The 20661-nt window shown below is 36.6% G+C and overlaps 5 protein-coding genes across 5 annotated transcripts; 2 read left to right on the forward strand and 3 right to left on the reverse strand.

Moving 5' to 3' along the window:
• Window positions 1-236: 236 nt before the first annotated feature.
• LOC17875384 (putative F-box protein At3g16210) lies at window positions 237-1327 on the forward strand. Its single transcript, XM_023781995.1, has 2 exons — window positions 237-854; window positions 908-1327. Exons 1-2 carry the CDS (start codon window positions 237-239, stop codon window positions 1325-1327), a joined length of 1038 nt encoding a protein of 345 aa, XP_023637763.1.
• Window positions 1328-1581: 254 nt separating this feature from the next.
• LOC17875377 (PXMP2/4 family protein 4) lies at window positions 1582-3456 on the reverse strand. The gene is made up of 4 exons (XM_006280925.2): window positions 3074-3456; window positions 2191-2419; window positions 1953-2077; window positions 1582-1857 (listed from the first exon to the last, which is right to left on the reverse strand). Exons 1-4 carry the CDS (start codon window positions 3401-3403, stop codon window positions 1774-1776), a joined length of 768 nt encoding a protein of 255 aa, XP_006280987.1. The 5' UTR covers window positions 3404-3456; the 3' UTR covers window positions 1582-1773.
• A 494-nt stretch (window positions 3457-3950) lies between these two features.
• LOC17877270 (transcription initiation factor TFIID subunit 4b) lies at window positions 3951-9518 on the forward strand. The gene is made up of 15 exons (XM_006279958.2): window positions 3951-4041; window positions 4154-4259; window positions 4919-5421; window positions 5506-5598; window positions 6433-6475; window positions 6615-7249; window positions 7466-7590; window positions 7723-7810; window positions 7896-8031; window positions 8122-8177; window positions 8263-8319; window positions 8397-8537; window positions 8618-8686; window positions 8771-8993; window positions 9177-9518. The coding sequence occupies exons 1-15, from the start codon at window positions 4003-4005 to the stop codon at window positions 9317-9319; spliced, it is 2457 nt and encodes an 818-aa protein (XP_006280020.1). The 5' UTR covers window positions 3951-4002; the 3' UTR covers window positions 9320-9518.
• A 1715-nt stretch (window positions 9519-11233) lies between these two features.
• On the reverse strand, window positions 11234-13129 carry LOC17876221. The gene is made up of 2 exons (XM_023781999.1): window positions 11407-13129; window positions 11234-11310 (listed from the first exon to the last, which is right to left on the reverse strand). The coding sequence occupies exons 1-2, from the start codon at window positions 13127-13129 to the stop codon at window positions 11234-11236; spliced, it is 1800 nt and encodes a 599-aa protein (XP_023637767.1).
• A 2705-nt stretch (window positions 13130-15834) lies between these two features.
• On the reverse strand, window positions 15835-19730 carry LOC17877056 (aspartic proteinase-like protein 2). Its single transcript, XM_006281562.2, has 12 exons — window positions 19355-19730; window positions 19149-19269; window positions 18640-19067; window positions 18383-18539; window positions 17964-18046; window positions 17790-17886; window positions 17615-17684; window positions 17224-17424; window positions 16742-16866; window positions 16548-16649; window positions 16360-16457; window positions 15835-16276 (listed from the first exon to the last, which is right to left on the reverse strand). The coding sequence occupies exons 1-12, from the start codon at window positions 19585-19587 to the stop codon at window positions 16084-16086; spliced, it is 1908 nt and encodes a 635-aa protein (XP_006281624.1). The 5' UTR covers window positions 19588-19730; the 3' UTR covers window positions 15835-16083.
• Between the last annotated feature and the right edge of the window lie 931 nt (window positions 19731-20661).

The raw sequence follows: 20661 nt of genomic DNA on the forward strand, positions 1-20661 counted from the left end.
AGCAACTCAAAATGATTAAGTCTAATGAATATTTTCTAAACCAACTTATAGAGCATTGGGGACTTTGATTTTTTTTGACGATCTATCTATTCCTTTATTATCATATTAGATGTCAGATTAGGAGAAGGAATCTTTGCTTATAAAAAGAGAGCGTTTCCATTGACCAATAAAGAATAGAAAAACCAGAGAGCTAAGCTTTGCTCGATTGCTAAGGTATGTCATATGGTCGTCGGAAGATGAGGGAGCTTCCGTTTGAATTATTGGAGGAAATACTCGCTAGGGTTCCTGTTAAGTCCTTAACACGGTTTATATGTGTCTGCAAAAGTTGGCGGTCGTTGTTCCAAGACGAGAGGTTTATAAGACAGCACATGACTCATGCCCAAACGAGGATCATGTCGTTCCGTGGCTGGGAAACTCCACCATGCCACTTTTCTTATGCAGTTGGCAAGCTAGAGACGATAGTCGAAGAGGTTAAGTTGAACATTGGAGATGAAAGCTTGCTTCTCAATTCTAGTTTAATTGGTCACTGCCATGGACTCTTTTGCTTAGATCTTGAAGATACTACTTTTGGTGTTTGGAACCCGGCATTGAGAGAGTTCAGAAGAATACAAACAAGGCATCTCAATAACTGGGCTGAGATGGGTTTTGGTTATGACCACTCAACACAAGATTATAAGATTGTGTTGGTTCCGACTATGAAAGGCACCTGCTCTAAAGCACAAGTGTTATCCTTGAAGTCGGGTGAGTGTCGGTTGATTGATTTCCCATGTTTAGAAAACTTTGTGATGTGCCACATGAGAACACCTGGAACCTTGGTGGGTGAAAATATATACTGGCAGGTCTATGATCATAAGGTAGCCTTAACTGAAACGATTTTGAGCTTTGATTTGGTGTCAGAAACATTCAGCTACTGCTCAGGTCCAAGTACATGTGGTCAAGGATTTCTGATGTTGTAGAGGGATTGAGCGGTGGTCTATGTACAGTTGGGGTTGACTTGTCTTGTGGTGAACTCATCGTTTGGTCTGCCCAACATGAAAAGGAGAAGAGCTGTAGTGTTATCAAATCTTGGAACAAGATCCTCAGTCTCTCACGGGGCATTGTTGAAAGCTCAATTGCTCATCAAATCAGTAGGTGCTGGCTAGTGTCTGCGATAACGTATGCGGGATTGCTATTGTTTATAGTAAGTACTGGGAATGAAGGAAAATTGCTTGCATATAACTTTGGCGACAAAAGTTTGAGAATTGTTGAGACTAGTTTGTCACTCGATAGGTGTGGACTTCTTCAGACCTATGTTGAAACACTTGTCCCTATTCCTAGTGCTTTATAGTAGTAGGGTAAATAGTTTAACTCCCTTACCAAAGCTTCTTCGCAATGTTGTACCTAATTAACAAATATACAAAACTCACTTCTCAGCCGTTAGATACAAATCTATATATTATAAAAACCGAGAAAAGGGTTTCAGTACGGTTTCAGATAGTGAAGTTTGGTATCTGGTACGAGTGTGTTAAACTTTTAACAAGTAGTTTTGCCTACTATGCATTAATCGGGTGGAGAGAAAATGAAGATCGCAAACTTTGGGACTACCTTAGAAATTAATATATATGCTTAGATCAAAAATTCAAAGTTAGTACACTTTTGTGTCTATGAGAAACTGTTGATGAATGGTAGACACAGAAAGAACAAACCTACTATTACTAATATCTGATGTTCAGTTCAACTAATTCAATGAAATAAAGAAATAGAATTGCGTGTGACCAATAATAGTGTCATCCATCAATCAGATTCAGCTTTCGTCTGGTTTGCCATATATGTCAAATAAATCGTCCATATGTATGCGCACGAGCTATTCATCAGTGGCTGCAACCAAGAGATTTACATGTTCGAAGTTGAATGTTTTGTTTAGATCATACCAAACAGTGGACAAAGTAGTAAAAGAGAGATATTTGGTTTACCTGTAGATGAACTGGCACATACTTGAATGTAACAAAATCACAGGCCGGCCAATAAATCAGTCCATTTCTCAATGTTGGCAGAAGATCTCGCTTCAATCTCGCCAAGATTTCGCCAGAATTTTCACCTTAATATGGACCAGCAACATGAGAGTACCGAAACACGTGATGAGTATGATGAATTTACAGGTACAATGACGAATAACAATTCAATCGATAAGCTTAATTATGATATATGTACCTTGTAAAATGGCATTATAAGAATAGAAGACTGTGTTGCTACAAGGTCCGAAAAGAACCTGCCCCATCATAATTTTCTTAAAGGTTGTCAACACGTCACGGTTTGGCAATATTCTAGAAAGATAACTGAACCACACATGCTGTGATGGCCCGAGAAATATCAACCCAAAGCTAGCCATTCTTGCTGTTCTTATCAGGTCAAAAGAACCAGATGGCGGCATTGTGATCATCTGTTGAAGAATGTATAGAGTCAGAACAAACAAAAACAACAAAAGGGTCTCTAGTTTCCTTTCTCTGTAATAGTTCTGTATTTTATCCAGGGAAGCTATCCACAACATGATCATAGAATGACTGTAAAAGAGGGTTTATAACACCCCAAGATACACACCTAAAATTTTTCTGCCTTATAAGAATCCACAAGCGACCAAACAAACACCAAAATCATCCAGTATTCAGTACAGAAAGACTTCAAATTCACAAAAGAAAACATACAGCCTAGTCTATTGGCATGGTATTAGTGTTCAGTAAACACTAAATAGAGTCTCACATACCAAAATAGACAACAGTTGAGAACACAGACTTGACCAAAGATAGGATTAAAACAACACCAACCAAACCAAAAACAAAATCACAGCTTTTAGTGCTATTTCAGCTATTCTATACTAAAGTAAACCATTTCTTCGACTACGAAAACACTTCATGTGTCAAAGATACTTATACACATCAATTTGAAATTCTCTAGGTATGACACAATGCAAGATTGGTGTTTTCTTCCTAAATCAAAGATAAATTTCAAAACTTTTACAAAATCCCCTGAGAATGAACCCTAAATTCCAAACCTACAATGATTCAAAACCCAATTCCACACACGAAGAGAGCCAAACCTGAGAAGTGAGATCAGCGGCCATATAAATAAGCGAAGTAGTGACGCTCTTAGTCATGAAAGGGTGTGATTCAAGCTTCCTCAAATACCATCTCAGAAACGCAGGCTGTTTCGAAGGAGACGAAGCATTCGTCGATAGATTCCGCGACACGGAGAAGACACGAGGGACTACGAAATTCCCAGCCTTGCGCAGCTCGTGAAACGATCGGCCGGAGAATCCCAGAATAGGTTTTCGACCGGAGATCACAGTTCCGACGAGGGCATTGTTGATTCCGTGAAGAGAACGACGACGATCGGAGAAGAGACGTTTGCTTAATCCAACGATGTTCATTCTTCTTTCAAAGTTTGATTGATCTCTCTCCGATGTTTCGTTAATGGCGGCAGCTAGCTTTTACACTGTTTTGATGTATCTCTATCCATGTACCAGAACAAATACGACGACGTTTTTGACATAACATCAAAACGACATACAGTGCTTAGACAAAACAATTAAACGACATGACGTTTGTTGTATCTCTCTCCCACGCAACAGGCCACGGAATGAGTAAACGACAGCGTTTAGGTAAATTCATAAGAACGACATACAGTGCTTTAAAAACCTAAATAAACGACATGGGGTTTAATATACCTCAATTTCCGCGGCACCGCAACAGAGTAAACGACAGCGTTTTGGTTCAAAGATTAAACGACATGCAGTTCTTAAACAAAACCAGTAAACAAAGCGTTTCGATTCATAAATTAAAAAAACGACATGTTGTGCTTTTTAAAAAGAAACAAACGACATGAGGTTTAGTTTAAGATTCATATGTAATTTAATATTTATATAAGGACTCACTCTGAAATTTACGAACACCTGTTTCCTTTTAATTCATCTTTCACCGAGAGGTCTCTTTCTTTGCCTTCTCTTCCAAAGCTTGAGCTTTTAATTCAATGGATCCATCAATCTTCAAGCTCCTTGAAGAAGACGAGGTTAGGTTTCTTACCTCATTTATGTTTTCAAAACCCAATTTTGTTCGATGCCTTACTCGGTGGCTGGAAGCGTCGTCGTGGTTTTTGATTCCGGTGGAATTGTGTTGGTCAGGATGAATCGATGCATTCAGGAGCTGACGTAGATGCGTTCCAGGCTGCTCTGAATCGAGATATTGAAGGTTCTATGACAACTTCAATGCCCCTCGGGACAAATCCTGGTATGGTTCTCTACAAATTGGAATTTAAGATAGGGCTAGTTAGATTCTAGGCCTGCTTTGTGATGAGAGCTGAAGTTTGAATACTATTGTTTACGAGTTGCAGAACGTATTTGAATTGTTTCTGAGGGAACTCTGTGTCAAATTCTTGAACTTATGGACCTATTTAGGAGTAAAGATAGGATTTTTACTTGTGGGTTTCTCTTAGGGTGGATGCTTGATTCAGTGTAATGAGAAACTGAATTGTCACTGTGAAGCTATTAGGTATCTTGGGAAGCTTTTGGCATGTTAGCAAATTTGTGCTCGTTTCGATATACATAACAGTTTCAAAATATGAAGGTCATGAAAGACTAGTTGTTAAGGGCTGATGTACGCTAATAGTAGCATGTATTTTTTCATTGGCAATAGCTTAAATTTTTATTTTCTCTGTCTCTGGTGGTGGAAGTGATCTATTTCCATTTGCTCCACATCAAAATATTGAAATACAATTAGGTTGTGATCTGTGGGTAGGTGTATGAAAGCTACTGAATATGCATTTTGTATGCATCATCCGCAACAACAAAAACCTGCCTTTTATCCCTTTTTGGGCATTATCTGATTTTTCCTCCAGTTTATCTTGTGATTCGAAATTTATCAACCAATTGCTTGAATTATGTCTATAGGAAACAACCATCCTCCCAGCCAGCAGTTTGCGCCATGGAAGAATAGTATTGGAGATGCTAATATCAATGTCCAGACGCAGCACAGCCTTGAAAGTACTCAGATGAAGGAGCAACAAGGATCGAGTTTAGAAAATCAACATCAACATGATTTGAAACGAGCCAATGAATCTCATTTACAACACAACCAGCCTCAAGACATTCATCGAGCAGGTCAACTGTGGGAGAATCCATCGCAGGTACCCCAAACAACTGGGTTGCCAATTTCTGAAAAGAATCCTACTGGTAATGAACCAGATAGACCACATAATATTCAAGAGAGTGAATCTCAGTATGTGAAACTGCAAAAGATGAGTAGTCAACAGGCTCGGGTAGTGGAACCATCTGTTAACCCTATGAACCGAAACCCTAAGCAAGTACCATTTGCTGCTCTGCTTCCTACCTTAATGGCCCAACTTGATAAAGATAGAGCACTGCAGCTCCGTACCCTATATGCTAGACTTAAGGTATGTCTATCAGTGAAATCATTTGACATTCTGTTCCAGAGCTATTGTAATATCATTGCTTTCCTTCTGATACTTATTTTGCAGAAAAATGAAATCCCCAAAGAGGGGTTCACAAGACATATGAAGGATATTGTAGGCGATCAGATGCTCCGGTTGGCAGTTAGTAAACTGCAGCAGGTATTACCTTTTTGTGTCATGTAGTAACTAAAACCAGAAAACAGACTTGGGGTACAATGTTAAGAGATCAACAAATGTTTCATACGTTTTCGTATTTTCTTTGTGGCCTCTTTTGCAAAATCCTTAACCAGAAGGTTGTATTTTCACTGTCTGCATCTTTTCTCGCTTTCACTCTACCTTGCAGTGGCTTCATGAATGAGGCAAAACCTTAAACCTTAAACGTCCATATTTTTACTCTTTTATAAAACACTAGCTTAGCAATTATAATTCTTTCTAACTATCAGACTTATCCCTGGAATGATTAATCATATAATTTTTACTGACTTTTTCCACACATTTTTTCACACTATATCTTATATTTTTTAGTGGACATGTTAAAAGGGTGATAAAATTTATACTTCCAAAGTTTGTGGTCAACGTATGCAAAGTGTGACTAGTTCAAGTATACCCATACTAAGTAGGATTTCCATTTTTTTTTTTCTTTACTTATTACAGTAGGATTTTTTTTTTCTTTTCTTTCCCTTTTTTGTTTGGGAGTTAACTTTTCCTATATTTATAAGGTTGAAGCTCGTTTATGAACTTCTTCCAAGAATTTGGTGTTTATTGGTGTCTCGACAGAACTAAAGTCATTCCCTTTGGAAGGTTTTACTTTGTTCTGTTCTCTACTATTTTAATAAAGGTTTTTCTTTTTGAACTGGGTTCGTAATTCCATCAAAAAAGAATTGTAAATCGTTGAAGAGTTGAAATTGCTGTACTTCTAAGCATTTTTTCCATGGGTGTCATTAAGTGGGTCTAGATTCTTCTTTATTTATAATCTGTGCTCATTGTTTTCAGATGAACTATAACCAGGGAAAAACTGGGATTCAAGCTCCTACTGGTATAAACTATTCACTGATCAGTTCTTTTTATTTTTTGTTCACTTTTATTAGAAAGCTTCTATACTCTCCGCAGATATATCTTATAATTTCCATGCAGGAGCCTGTATCTTACCTGATTATATCTATTTTGAATCGCAGAAATCAATAATCAGAAATCTCAGTCTGATCCTCGTGCAGTCCACCTTAACCAACTACCTTCCTCAACTTCAGGCACCTTAGGGAGTTCATCTACGGTGCAGGGACTTACCAAACATCCGCAACATCAGATGCAGCATCCACCAAGTTCTTTTCCTATGTATACTACCTCTGGTAGTTTTCACACATACCCCGGTCCAAACACCAATGCTTCTGGTTCTTCGTTGAGACCCCACCTTCATGATTCCCATATGAGACATGGGGGACATAATCAGACTATGGGATCAACTGGTCTTGGAGGACCACCCCAGTCTACCACAAACATGATGACTATGCCCAAATTTGAGAGGCCAAGTTCTGTAAATGATCCAAATAGGGTTCAAGGTGGTGTTACATCGCACTTCCAGAACAGCTCATCATCACCTCTAAATTCTGCACCTGGTCAAGGATCATCAGTATCCCATGTTAAGCAGGAATCAGTTGATCAAAGTTTTGAAAAGAATAATGCAGCCTCAGTGACTTTGAATGAGGACTTACAGAAGGAGTCCTCTAGAATGGTTTTATCCACACCTAACAACATGGCGCCTGCAAGCTCTGTTTCTCCTTCCATGACAACTCAACTAGACGCTAGCACAACAGTAAGAGCTCTATTAATATATAGTTTTCTCATTTTAAAAGTTTATCTCTTTGAGCTTGTGGAGAAACCGTGGAGTGTCAACAGCCCTTGCTTTTTTCCTTGTTATTTGTAACAACCTTAGCATCTATTGTTTTTCTTTGTTTCGGGTTTTATAGTTTCTAATATAAAAAGTTTCAGTTGGACAATCTCTCATTGACATTGTTTGTGTATCCATCAGATGAATTCTCGTGCCCCATTGGGAACCTCTCAAGGAGGAATTAATGCCAGGATCCCACCCAAAAAGCCTTCTGTTGGGCAGAAAAAACCTCTTGAGACATTAGGATCTTCACCTCCACCACCAAGGTAATTGATCTGCTCAGGCTTAGAAATGGGGAACAATTTTCCTAAGTCACTCTTTCTCCGTTAGCCAAATTTTAGTAAGAAAATTCTGTTGTAAAATAAAATCATAATTGTTTTGCATGGTTCAACTTGCAGTAAGAAGCAAAAAGTAGCAGGGAATTCTATGGATCAAAGTATTGAACAGCTCAATGATGTCACTGCAGTCAGTGGTGTTAATCTCAGGGTGCGTTTCCTGGTAGATTCAGTTTTCAATTTGAATCTGGAGATTACCGATTAAATCTTTTTTTTTTTGTCTGCATTTGGTTTAGGAAGAGGAAGAACAATTATTCTCTGGGGCCAAGGAGGATGCTCGTGTTTCTGAAGCATCTCGGAGAGTTGTGCACGAAGAAGAAGAAAGATTAATCTTGCAGAAAAATCCGCTGCAGAGAAAACTGGCGGAAATTAGTTTGGATACTACCCTTATCTTCCTTTATTTTAATTACTAGTTATTGAATCACTTGGAGTTCTACTTACATATGTTTCTCTATCTGGCAGTGGCGAAAACCGGTTTAAAGCAGATAAGCAATGATGTTGAACGGTGCTTGTCTTTGGTGAGAGTTCAAATTCTTGTGACTTGTTTGCATACATTACTTGAGCTGCTTCCTTTTCTCTTTTCTCATGTATTTGCGCTTGCAGTGTGTGGAGGAAAGGATGCGAGGATTATTATCCCATATAATTCGGTTGTCAAAGCAGGTTAGTCTATATTTCTCTTACTTCCTGCTTCAACTTTGTTGTATCTATCCTTTCTCAAGCTAAAAATGCTTCTTCAGCGAGTTGATGCTGAGAAATCTAGACACCGGACTTTTATCACATCAGATATCCGCCTGCAAATCAATGAAATGAACCAGAAGGTGAAGGAAGAGTGGGAGAGGAAACAGGCTGAAGCTGAAAAGCTTAAGAAACCGAGTGAGGTCTGTTTCGATCTTATTACCTATGTTTTTGTTTTTATTACAGCACATAGACATTGCAAAATTAGTTCTTTTTGCTGCAGAGTGAAGAAGGTGATGGTGGAGTTGACAGTGAGAAGGATAAAGAAGATAAAAGTTCAAAGGGTGTGAAGGTATGGAGAAATTAGTAGCAGTTGTAGACCCACATCAAATTATTCTTTGCATTGTTCTCAGAATAGTGGTTTTGATATTTGAAGGGAAATAAGGAGGATGACGACAAAATGAGAACGACAGCTGCAAACGTTGCTGCTCGTGCTGCTGTCGGAGGAGATGATACATTTTTAAAGTGGCAATTAATGGCTGAAGCTCGTCAGAAATCTGTATCTGAAGGTGGTAAAGATGGGAATCAGAAAGCTAATTCAGGTGGAGGAAAGAACTCCAAGGACAGGCAAGATGGTGGACGACGGTTTTCTGGAACTGGTGAGTCCATTCTATAACCGCTTTTTACATAAGAGTAAAGAATCAGGAAAGAACAAAGCTTAAAGCTTTTATCTTGGTTGAAAACCGTTCAACCCTCCTCGAAAGCATGAAATGCTCGTCTATATAAATTAAGTTCCCTCGTGGTTTTGTTTGCGATAATAAGCTTCGGATTTTTGTTTGCAGGTGGTCGAAGAGTAGGGAAAAACCAAGGCTCGTCTCCTCAACCAAAAGTGGTAAGGACAATCTCTGTGAAGGATGTGGTTGCTGTTTTGGAGAGAGAGCCGCAGATGTCCAAATCCACTATAATGTATCGATTAATTCAATAGTAAGCAGAATCAGTATACTATTTATAAAGCTTCTGATGATAATTTAATCGTCAAGGCCTAAGTGATTTATACCATTGTGTCTGATGTTTAACCCCTAAAGACTCAGTACTTGCATCCAATGCAAAATTTTATAGAGTTTAAATGTTCCAAATACATTTGAAATACAAAATTTGTAGTGGACTTGTCAGTTCAACCAAGAGATGTGACTGAATCATTCATATTGACTACTATTATTATTATGTACTTGTAAATCACAATTTTACTAGAAATGTTTTAAGTAAAGCTGAACTAAAGAGAGGTGAATAACTCCCACATAAGGTTGGAGCACACTATAGTGTTAAATGTGTATGTGAGTGGTCAAGTCACATTTATCTTACACAAACGGAAAATGACTAAAATCAACCCAAACAATTCGCTGGATGTCTTTTCATACATAAACTTCAATGAATGGTTAAGTCACATTTATCTTACACAAACAGAAAATGACTAAAATCAACCCGAACAATTCGCTGGATGTCTTTTCATATATAAACTTCAATGAATGGTCAAGTCACATTTATCTTACACAAACGGAAAATGACTAAAATCAACCCGAACAATTCGCTGGATATCTTTTCATACATAAACTTCAATGAATGGTCGTTTCTTATCCGAAGTGAATTGTGTTCATCTTTGAATTGTGTACTGTCCATCTTTGAATTGTGTTCGACACCTTTTCACTATAGTATTTAGGACTGTCCTATAAATTATTAGAAGTAAGTATAATGCTTAGTCCAAATGATATATGCAAATTCTTTAGATTATTGTGTAAGCACACTAAACCATATATTTAAGTTAAAAAGAATGAGTTAAAAAGGATCACGCGGACCTTATTGTGGTTTTGTGGTCCTCCCCACCTTCTGTGATTTAGCACACATACAATAATGCTCAATTCCACTCTAGCCAATGCCAAAGACAAACAACGTTGGAACTTATATTCCTCTGTTTTATAAAAAGTGTCATTCTAAATCAAGTCGCCTTGGTCCAGTAGTAAAAAGAGGTAAGTCCCGCCACCTGGGTTCAAGTAGCATTGGCCACGGGGGTTCGAGATCTAACATGGTTTCCCTCGGCCTTAGAAGATTAGTCTTTGGGTCTAGAAAGCCTTTGAAATCACTCCGGAGTTATCTCAAAAAAAAAAAAGGAGTGTCATTCTAGCATTTTTCACACAAATTAAGAAAAATAAACAAATTTTATTATTACCCTTTATTAATACAATACACAATACCCTCTCTCTAATTAATAAGCTCAAATAGTAGGGATAAAAAGAGATTAAGTCTTAAAAACTGTATCGAAAACACAAAATGACACTTTTTGTGAAACATAATCAAAACCTCAAAATGACATTTTTTATGAAACAGAGGAAGTACTAACTAAACAAGAATTTTCAAATGGGTTTTAGTGTTTTCATCGTCCATATTTCTTAGTAATATTTTAAGTATTCGATCTTATCTATATATTCATTTAATCTATTTCAACTTGTAAGGGACAGTAGAAGTAAGCTCAACTAAGGTAAGAGTTGTCATGAGACAATAATCAAAAAAAGTTACTCCAATTGCAAAGACTAGAGTAGCCAATAGTCATTACTAGGGTTTACTTTTTGTAAATATGTGGATGAGTACCAAAATACAATCCTAATGCTAAATTGCATTATGCAATCATTAATTTTATAAACTTAAAGAAACCAAGTGTAAGAAACTAGCAACTCCTTCAGTTTTAAAAACAGCATTTCTAAGTCATTGAAAATTTGAAACTCCTTAGCCATATATCAGCTTTTGTAATCAACTCTTGTTCCTTGTTTTGCTTGTTAATCCATATATTTAATTAAAACATACTAAATTGTCCATTACAAAAGTACTAGATCTGTCTAATGAGCTGCTACATAGATTGATCGATCTTTCCCATCACCATTCTTTCTTTCTTCTTCCCGGGTTCTTCTGTGATCGTTGACAAGCCTTGAGAGGTATAAAAACACTATTGTTATATCAAGAAGAGATCCAAGAACCTATGATCATACACATATATGTATATAAGAAAATGAATATACATACCGGTTAAGTGATATTTCTCCCTGAGCATCATCCTGCTTAGCTTTGATGCTCTAGCCTTTTCGAACAGCCACGTAGCCTCCATTTGTTTGCTGATCATTTGAGCAGCGTAGTAAGGGATTTTACCACGAAAGCAGCGGCCATTGACAAACATGATACTGTCCATCAAGCTTTCTCTTGAAAGCCCTTTGATGTCATAAGCTCTTGACCTTGTCCAAAGACTCTTACCATGTGAATTCACTGGTTCCGACAAGCAAAGTGCTCTTGTACAATCACTTATGGCCGCATCTACATCTCCAAGAAGTAAGTAACAATCTCCTCTGTTGCTATATAGAATCATTCTCTTTCTCCTAAGTTTCAAAGGACATAAGCTTATCGCTTCGTTGTAGCATCTAACAGCTCCATCTATGTCTCCTACACAAAGCAATTGGTTTGCTTGCTGCTTAACCAAATTCACAACAACACTTTTCTCTGTTAGCAATTCTTGATTTTCACTCATCATCTTTTTCTCCCTCTTTCTTCTCTCTACTTTATTCCTCCATAGTTCTTTCAAAGCCTTTTGGGTCTTGTCAGTGTAGACACAACCTTTCTTTGTGTTGTAATGCATTAAAAGAACCTTAGTTATTCTATCTCCAAGGTTTGGTCTGACGTTAAGAGCTTTTAGCTCAACTAAGTCTACTAGATAAAACAATGACATCTCTAAGACTTTGTACCTTGTTTCTTGGTCTTTGAGAAGGAGCAAAAGGCAATCTATAGCCATGTATTGCCAATCATCAGAAGACCGAGATAGATCGCATAGACTCAATATCATTTCTTCGGATCTTGCGATATGGCTCCTCCCTTGTTTACTATAACAAAGAATCCGGATTAGTCCAATGCCTGCACGAGACGTGTGATTAACCAATCCACCCCACATTTGGCTAAGCTCCTTGAGAAAGGTTTTGTTGCAAATAATAGAAATAGACCTTTGCTTGTAAGCAAAGCAATTGAGTAAATGAAGTGACCAGCATTGGAGCTGACTTGCCCATTCTTCAGCTTTTTGGTCTTCCATCTCTAACCCTCCAAGTCCTCTAGTAAGCAAGTCACAGTGATACCTCACTCTTCTTTCTTTATCTTGAACACTCACAAACTCTTCGTACACAACATCAACACATGTCGTTGCAATCTCCATGGCTAATCTCACCACTTCATTCTCATAAGCAGCCACTGCCTCAAACGTCCTCTCGTAGCTCGCCAAGTGACCTAACGCCCTAACCACGACTCTTTGCTCGACCCAACTCATCTTTCCTCTCATAACCTCAAGCAACGGAGCTAACACCCCAGACTCCACAGCTCTTGCAGCAAACTCAGGCTTCTTCATGGTGTAAGATCCAATGATATGAGCAGCATAGTAAGGAACATACACATTTTGACCAGTCATGACCCATTCTTCATCCTCAAGACCTTTCTTCATCAACCTTGTCATGCACTCAAAGACCCCAAGAGATGGTAACTCCGGGTTCTCGGGGTCAGCCATGGCGTATCTCCAAACAAAACTAAGTGTAAGAGCTAGCTCTGTATCGTCTCTTATGATGTGCATATCTCTCAGAGATAACTCTAACCATGCTTTTCTTACACAAGGGTCATTCTCCTCCATGGCACAGAAGAAACAACATGGTCTGGTCGAACCGACAACAACATGGGTCCTGACCATCTTGTTTGTACTCTTGCAAGAGAAGTGGTCCATGAAAGATCTGAGATTTGCCTTGTATTTTGGCTGTTCTTGCAGATTAAAGAAGGTTTAAAACCAAAAAGTGAAAAATAGGGTTTTGTATGTGATCCAGGTGGATATACAGAACAAAGTGGGTTTTGTTTACTAGAAAAAAGTGAACTAAAGTGGCCGCATAAAGAAAGTGAAATGCAAATGGCCCTTTTCATTTAATCAATTCAAAAAAATTGAATGGTTGAATTTGTAACTTATAGTGTCAATGTAAATAAATTCAAATTGTAAATCGATAATATTAACAGAGACACATTGCTACTAATCTTACTAATGTTTATGAACGTTCACCTCTAGTGGTTGAAAACAATCATAATCATAATCTGCCACCTAATAGAACAAATACTGTAAAATAATGTTTTTAATATTATCCATATAAAATTAAATCATTAAGAAAAATATTAATTTAGCTAAACATACAATCCAATTATATTCTAAAACCTAAACCCTAGTTCTCCAATATAAATTTATATAACCTTGTTAATTGTAAAATCTAACTCTAATCTTTTTTTATAAACTCAAAGCTTTATACAATCTCGTTTAATTGTAAAATTTATATCTTACTCTTCATTTATAAACTTAAACCGACATATAACCTAAGTTTATTTGTAAGATCTTAACGTTAATCTTCCTTTATTACACCAAACCAACTTAACCTCGTTTATTTGTAAAATTTATACCCTAATCATTCTTTACTAACCCAAGACATATAACAATTTTTAATTTGTGATCATAGATCAAATATATGATACGAAGTTTTGTGAACATTGTGGAGTTAAATTTTTTGGCTTTGGGCGGGGAAACCCAACTACAAGACCGCAACTTTCGTTTACTAATCAACATACTGGTACATGTGTTGGAATCGAGAGGATCTATGAATTGATCAGATGATCCGAAGCTAAAAAGGGTATCCTGAGCAATCACAATAATCCCTAAACAAGAAGATGTTCCACAATCTTTTCGATTACCGTATACAGTTCTTAATAAACTCAAACCGACGTATAACTCTGTAAAATCAAAACTCAATGGTATATTATTAGTTTTTTATACGGATATATTTTATTTGCTTTTATTAATTCTTATTAGGTGGCAGATTCTAATTGGATAAAATAAGGGGAATAAAAGGGTTCACTCCTAATTGTGAACCCAAGTATTTTTCAATATTTATCAATGAAAATACATTTAAGTTAACCTAAAAGTTGATTAAAAGAATTATCAAAATTTCATTATAGAAAGATAAATAAATGTTAGTTTCTCATTAAGGGTATAAATTGTAATCACGGAATAATGGTTTTATAAAACTATTAGTTTTTGAAAAATTAAACTTAATTTCTCTCTAATTAATTGAAAGAAAAAATCCAAAATATAATTTTTTAAAATTGATAACAATTTTTTTTTTTGAAACTAAAAGTTGATATCTAATTATACCATATTATTTTTGTACTTATTTATTATATTTTAAATAATTTATTAAGATTTAAAAATTATGATTTTTATCATTTTTTATTTGATCCTATTTCAAATTATTTTTAGTGATTATATAATATAATTAAGATACATCTATTGACTTTTTTCCTCTAATAAATTGTAATTCAAATTTTTTTAAACAGAGATTTATTATTCAACTAATAACGAGGTGAAAATGTTTGTTCAACTAGACTCATTAGACTCTTCCGTAATATGACAGATTATTAATTAAACATGTTATTATTTTAACAATGTAGTAGTACATAAACTTATGAGGATTTTAATAAATAGGGAAAATAGTGATGTCAAAAAACTAAGTTGTGATATTATTTTTTTTGGTCAACATTGAACTACAACAAATAGATACAAATCTATTTACGGATCTATATGTTTTGAATGGAACGGAAAGTTCTAGAACAGGAGGTTGAATCAAACAAATCCAGACATATTCGAACTCCGGTGTGATGGTGCATGTTCTCAGTAAACTCAATATTAGATCATCAGATGCCTAAGTTCACTTCTGTGTGAATTATTTTAACTTTATAGTTTTGAACAAACTTACATCAGAAACATGTGATTTAATTACTTTAAAACAACAGTTTAGAAGTAAAAAATAGGTTGTTCAGATGGTTCCTATTGTAACTTTTGAACAAAATTACAACTAATTAAACTTTAAATTTTATTTTTATAACACTAATTTTTATCTAACTGTCAAACATATTTGGTACAAAATATACTTGTGACCAATTAATGCAAATCCCAGTTTTTTTTGTATTATAGTAGTAATTGTCAAAAATCATCTTAAGATCAGATTCACATAATTGATAAAGTGTATACAGCTGAGCTTATTTTTCCAAATTAAAAGTTATTAACTCGTCGTTTGGGGTGTTATATATAAATTTCCCTTTAAATATTAATTAACTTTTCCTCTATTATTTTTATACTAATTTATTATTTATTTTTTAAAATCAAATTCTCCAATTTTCATAGTGTAGAGTTATATAAATCATAAGAAAAATGTCAGCTACAACGAAATAGAAACCACAAAGTACACTATGTAATGACAATGTTCTATTTTAAGTAGCTAATGATATATTTTTAATGTCTGCATACATATGATCATGTGATAAGTGAATAAGTGATAACTCATGTGAGTAGCTTTGTCTTCACACAGAACAAACCCTTTACGTCCTAAGCCTTTCAAATACCAAAACGCCTCTCTTAAGCAAGAAGAGAAAACAAAACATTCCAAGCATTTTTTTCTTTCTATTTTCATACTTAACTTATACATCAAAAAATAACTACATCAAATCAAAGTGTCTTTGATTAGGAATCTTGTTTCCTCTGTTTAATAATCTTTCTCTATCAAACGTCTATAAAATATATATATTTATATATATGAAGAAAGAGAGATATAGAGAGACTCTGTGAGTGATGAGGAGACTGTGCTTACTTCAAGCATTAGATGTTTCAGAGGAGAGAGGCTGAAGTTCTTGCTCTTTAACAGCAGCACTTACAGGCTCGTACGTAGCTTCTTCTTGCTTTCTTCGTCTCCATACCAATGCGAGTTTGATCATCACTGAAGTAACCAGTATTGATATCATAACTCCCGCAATTACTCCGGCTAAGTGTTTCTCCCACCAGCTCCTGCCAAAAGCACAATTAGAAACCCGTAAGATCGGTCGAATCCACCAGTGTGATGATATAGTTGTGAGAGCAATGGAACTTACTGTTTCTGTTTTTGCTCAGCCTTCCATTCTAATAACTTGTAGCTTCCGAATTGTCCGGGTAAGCGCAGTCGGTTTTCCTTCAGAAGCAGCATTATGTTCTGCGATCACGTAAAAAGTAGAACTCACATCTTTTTTTATCTGTGTATGAAGATACTTAAACCATCATTTGTAAAGAGAAAGAGAATTACCAGTGCCGTAGTATTGGATATGTACTCAGATGATTGTGCGGGAAAGATTCCCCATTTCAGGCGATACTCATTTCCCCTGGACGAGATATTCAGCAAGTGAACCTAACAAAAACAATAGCCATAAGGACGATTTATTCATATCGAAAGCACCTTAGACAGAGAAAAACGAGTCAAATGAATGTTTGGAAGCTTGCCTGTGAACTTTTAATGTCTAACTCATGGGCAATAAAATCAGCCATCTCTGAGAACTTTGGCTTCAGTGAAGAATTATTCACGCTAATTGACACTTCAAAAGTGATAACTCCAACTCGGACAACACCTACAAGTTCACAAGATATTAGCCAAAAACAGGCTAACACCAAAATAGAAAACAAAATGAAATGATGTATCCAATGACACTGCTATGGATTTTGTTGATGAGGCTCTGGGTAATAACGACCAATTTATTGTAGGAGTAATTTCACCTTTTATTGTCCGAGAACCAGACTTTCAAGGCGGATAAATAGTCTTACAAAAGAATTTTGAAAAATAGCATGTTCAAGAAATGTTTCATTTCAGCAAACTTCTGAATACTTTTCTCAATACATATAATGTCAGATATAGGTCCTATTTGTTCGCAGTCACTAGCGACCGAAAACTGCGACTAATACAGCGACCAACAACATGGCTAAACTACCTGGAAGATTAGTGGTAGAAGACTCGCTTGTAGCAGGACTTGGAGAAATATTAGAACTTTTATTCTGGGAAACTGGTGAAGTAGGCGCAGGAGAATCTGGTGCCGCCAGCCTCCTCCATAGATCAGAACAGTTGGTCTTCAGAAACCCGAGTTTATCATTCTCACGATCATAAGTGACAAGCGTATTGCGGACAACAATTCCTGATAACAATGTAAGATGTACCATATTTATACTCGTCACATGAAAGTAAAACCCAAAACAGAAATTGAAATTGACTTGAAAAGGTTGGAAACACATGCTCTGCTTTAAAACTAAAGCATACATGAGAAAATGCTTTCATAGAAAATGGGAATGCATACGAGATACGTAAATCAAATATCCACACAATACCTCCTAGGAGCGTTGTTGAGTCTCTATCAGGAAATATTCCAAGGCAGTATGCGCCTCTAACTTTAGTGTGCTATAAGCATGTCAGAATACAAATGGAAACTGTTAATACTTGCTGGAAAGATCAAACAGTATTTAAAGAAAAAGATGTAGCCAAATTTACTGTACAAGTTATTACCCTGAATAAGTAGTTCTCAGGAGAAAGAATCAGTTTCTGACCATTTCCGAATTCCATAGCGATCTCAGGAAAAAAATTGTGTATCTCAGCCACATCCCTGAATGGTATCCAAAAATAGTATCCTTACACAACATATAAATTTGAAGTTCCATGATATTGTTTTTTAAAACAAACCTTCCAGCGCCAGAGAAACAAACATCATCATAATTTGGGTCTGGACCATGGATCCGTTTGAGGGATGGAATTTCTCTAATGACCTGCCATACCACATAATCACATGCGATTACAATATGGAAGAAACATCAACATTTATGTCCTACAATTTCTATTATAAGCTCAAAAAGCATAATCTTTTGTCGAAGGTCATCAATTAGGCATGACAGGGATATTTTACGTAGCTCTAGCAACTCATTAACAGAATATAAGTTCTTAATGTCTGATAGATTGCAATTGTGATGCATGTTCTTGTATACTTTGATACTATAACATAAACAGGAAGCTTCATAACATACTAAATTAGTGGAGAATAGAGACTCGTGAAGAGGAAAGAGCTGAGAGATGAGCTAACATTAATACGACTCAAGATATCTTACCGCAGCCTTAATGGCTATAAAGGCTTCCTTGGGAAAATAAGCATATGTTGTTCCACTATCCAAAACGGTTCCATGCTTTTCATTAAAGACCTTTGGGTTTAGCTTTAGAGACTTGCCAGCAACATGCATTTGTTTCAGGTCAATGTTGTAATACGGACTGCAAACACCCGAAACTACAGTGATGTTGTAAGAAGCTCGAAATCTACTCTCAAATCATTAAGATACCAACTAACTGCAAAATTATGAAGTTACTCTACCTGCGGAAAGGATCTGAATGAGCAAACACCATTCCAGCTGGAGGAGATATTTTACCAAGAACCATAGCACCACCCCCAACTTCCATTCCTCCATAACACAACGAAAAAGTATCCTCGATAACACCCTTATCAACAAGCTGATCTACAACACTAAGCTTACCACGACCCAACCCCATAATACCATCAGCACGTTGGCTGAATAGATCGCCAGTTTCCGCGTTCTCACATCCAAAAACAGCACGTTGTGGAGTAAGTTGACTCTCATTACCAAAAGATATCAAATCCTCACTTAAAATCCCACTACTCGAACTCATCTCAGCATACCGTCTTTCGTAAACACATAATTTCCCCTCATCATCACAATTACAGTCAGGATTACATTTCAAAGCCTGGTAACTACTAGATAAATCAGGTTGAAACTTTGGATCCTGAAACAGTAATAGCAAAATTCAATCATGCTACAGAACCAACAACAGTTTCCAAAGCCTAATCACACAAACAATACTCACCTGATGCTTCCCACACTGTTTACAAGTAGAGCAAGGAACGTAAGTAACAGTACTACCAGTATCTACAATCAAAGCAAACTCTTGTGGTGGTGTTCCAATCCATAATCGTGTAGTGTAGTAGCTGCGTAAAGATGATTCAAAAACTTAGAATTATAAGCTAAATCAGAATAGGACTAATTTGGTAATCAAATCGAAAAAAGACGAACCCGTTAGCGAGGAGGTCATCGTAGAGTTTCATGTGAGCGTTAGGGAGCTGAGATTGATGGAGACGACGGCGGCGGAAATCGTCGACTCTCGTCGGTAAAGAAGAGTAGCTAAGCGGGAAAATCATCGGCGATCCGACTGCTAAATCGAGCTCATCGGCGGTGGTCAGATCGAGGAAGAATATAGAGACGGTGATGAAGAGAAGGAGGAGAAAGAGCGAAGAAGCTCGATCCATGGATGGTGGATTGATGAGATCAGTGGAATAGAATTTAATTGGAGAACGCCGGTGGCGACGGAGAGGGGTTTAACCGGAGTCAACTCCACCGTGGCTCCGTCGTAGATCCTTTGTCGTCGAGATGAAACTGAGAAAGAGAGAGAGAGAATGAAATGGCCTCTCTTTTTATTATTTTCCATTTTTGTGCCTCTAACGACTAATAACGTACTGCCACGTGGCGGTTTAGTAAGTCTGTTAAAGTCAACGACTCACACAACTCTTACCTGCTTAAAGAGCGCGTTCAACTTTAACCAAAATAAACCAAACCGAACCGAAATTGATTTCGGTAAAATATTTGCAAATCGAAATAACCGAATTACCGAAACACTCAATCAGTTCGGTAACCCAAAGTCCCATTGGCTTAGATTACCAATGACTACAACAAATTTTTACTATACAATGAAAATACAAAAAAAAAAGCAGAAACAAAAACAAAACTTTTAGCAAATAGTCTGTATCACTTATTTCGAGCTTCCTAACAATCTAAATTACACTCAGTTGTCCATTGTTGCATTTTTTTTTTTCACTGAAATGATAATATTGATAACGGAAGTTTCGGAAAGGTTACAAATCACAAAAAAAAAAGACAAGAGTGAAATTACATAGACACAATGATCTTTCCATAACCTACAACAAGAAAAGGAAATGATTTTTCGAATACATTGCTTAAAACAAAAACATCTTGTCTCGAAACTATCAAAGCTCTCGAAATACCATTAGGACTTCCCGCATAACAAATTTGAGAACGGGCTTCAACACAAATGGCCAAAACAAGAGAATGGAACTTGGCTTTCTCCGCAGAAGATGCATCTTTCTCTATGAGTGCTTTGTCAAGGGTCTCCCGGATGAACCGTAAGATAAACAAGACCCACTTAGACCTTTCAATGCCACAATCAACCAAACAAGGCTAATTCTACAGAAATACAACTCCATAACATAAGCTAAAGCTCAACCCTTAACTAAACGACTTAACTAGTCGAGGTGAGAAACTTTGCCCAAACGAGGGAAGCAAACGACCCAAAATCACTACAAACA

The sequence above is a fragment of the Capsella rubella genome, unplaced genomic scaffold (genome assembly GCF_000375325.1).
Source record: "Capsella rubella cultivar Monte Gargano unplaced genomic scaffold, Caprub1_0 scaffold_8, whole genome shotgun sequence".
In the NCBI taxonomy this organism is placed as follows: Eukaryota; Viridiplantae; Streptophyta; class Magnoliopsida; order Brassicales; family Brassicaceae; genus Capsella; species Capsella rubella.

Bases quoted from the DNA above. Each gene is read 5' to 3' on its own strand.
- LOC17875384 (XM_023781995.1), top strand. From the start codon at position 237: ATGAGGGAGCTTCCGTTTGAATTATTGGAGGAAATACTCGCTAGGGTT. The intron at 855-907 runs GTAGCCTTAACT...AGAAACATTCAG, and splicing joins GGCAGGTCTATGATCATAAG to CTACTGCTCAGGTCCAAGTA.
- LOC17875377 (XM_006280925.2), bottom strand. From the start codon at position 3,403: ATGAACATCGTTGGATTAAGCAAACGTCTCTTCTCCGATCGTCGTCGT. The intron at 2,420-3,073 runs GTTTGGCTCTCT...ATTCTTCAACAG, and splicing joins CCGCTGATCTCACTTCTCAG to ATGATCACAATGCCGCCATC. The intron at 1,858-1,952 runs GTAAACCAAATA...TCTTGGTTGCAG, and splicing joins ATGTGCCAGTTCATCTACAG to CCACTGATGAATAGCTCGTG.
- LOC17877270 (XM_006279958.2), top strand. From the start codon at position 4,003: ATGGATCCATCAATCTTCAAGCTCCTTGAAGAAGACGAG. The intron at 5,422-5,505 runs GTATGTCTATCA...CTTATTTTGCAG, and splicing joins CCCTATATGCTAGACTTAAG to AAAAATGAAATCCCCAAAGA. The intron at 8,687-8,770 runs GTATGGAGAAAT...TGATATTTGAAG, and splicing joins AAAGTTCAAAGGGTGTGAAG to GGAAATAAGGAGGATGACGA.
- LOC17876221 (XM_023781999.1), bottom strand. From the start codon at position 13,129: ATGGACCACTTCTCTTGCAAGAGTACAAACAAGATGGTCAGGACCCAT. The intron at 11,311-11,406 runs GTATGTATATTC...ATACCTCTCAAG, and splicing joins GGAGAAATATCACTTAACCG to GCTTGTCAACGATCACAGAA.
- LOC17877056 (XM_006281562.2), bottom strand. From the start codon at position 19,587: ATGGATCGAGCTTCTTCGCTCTTTCTCCTCCTTCTCTTCATCACCGTC. The intron at 16,458-16,547 runs GTAATTCTCTTT...ACGTGATCGCAG, and splicing joins TATCCAATACTACGGCACTG to AACATAATGCTGCTTCTGAA. The intron at 16,277-16,359 runs GTAAGTTCCATT...TGCTTTTGGCAG, and splicing joins GCTGAGCAAAAACAGAAACA to GAGCTGGTGGGAGAAACACT.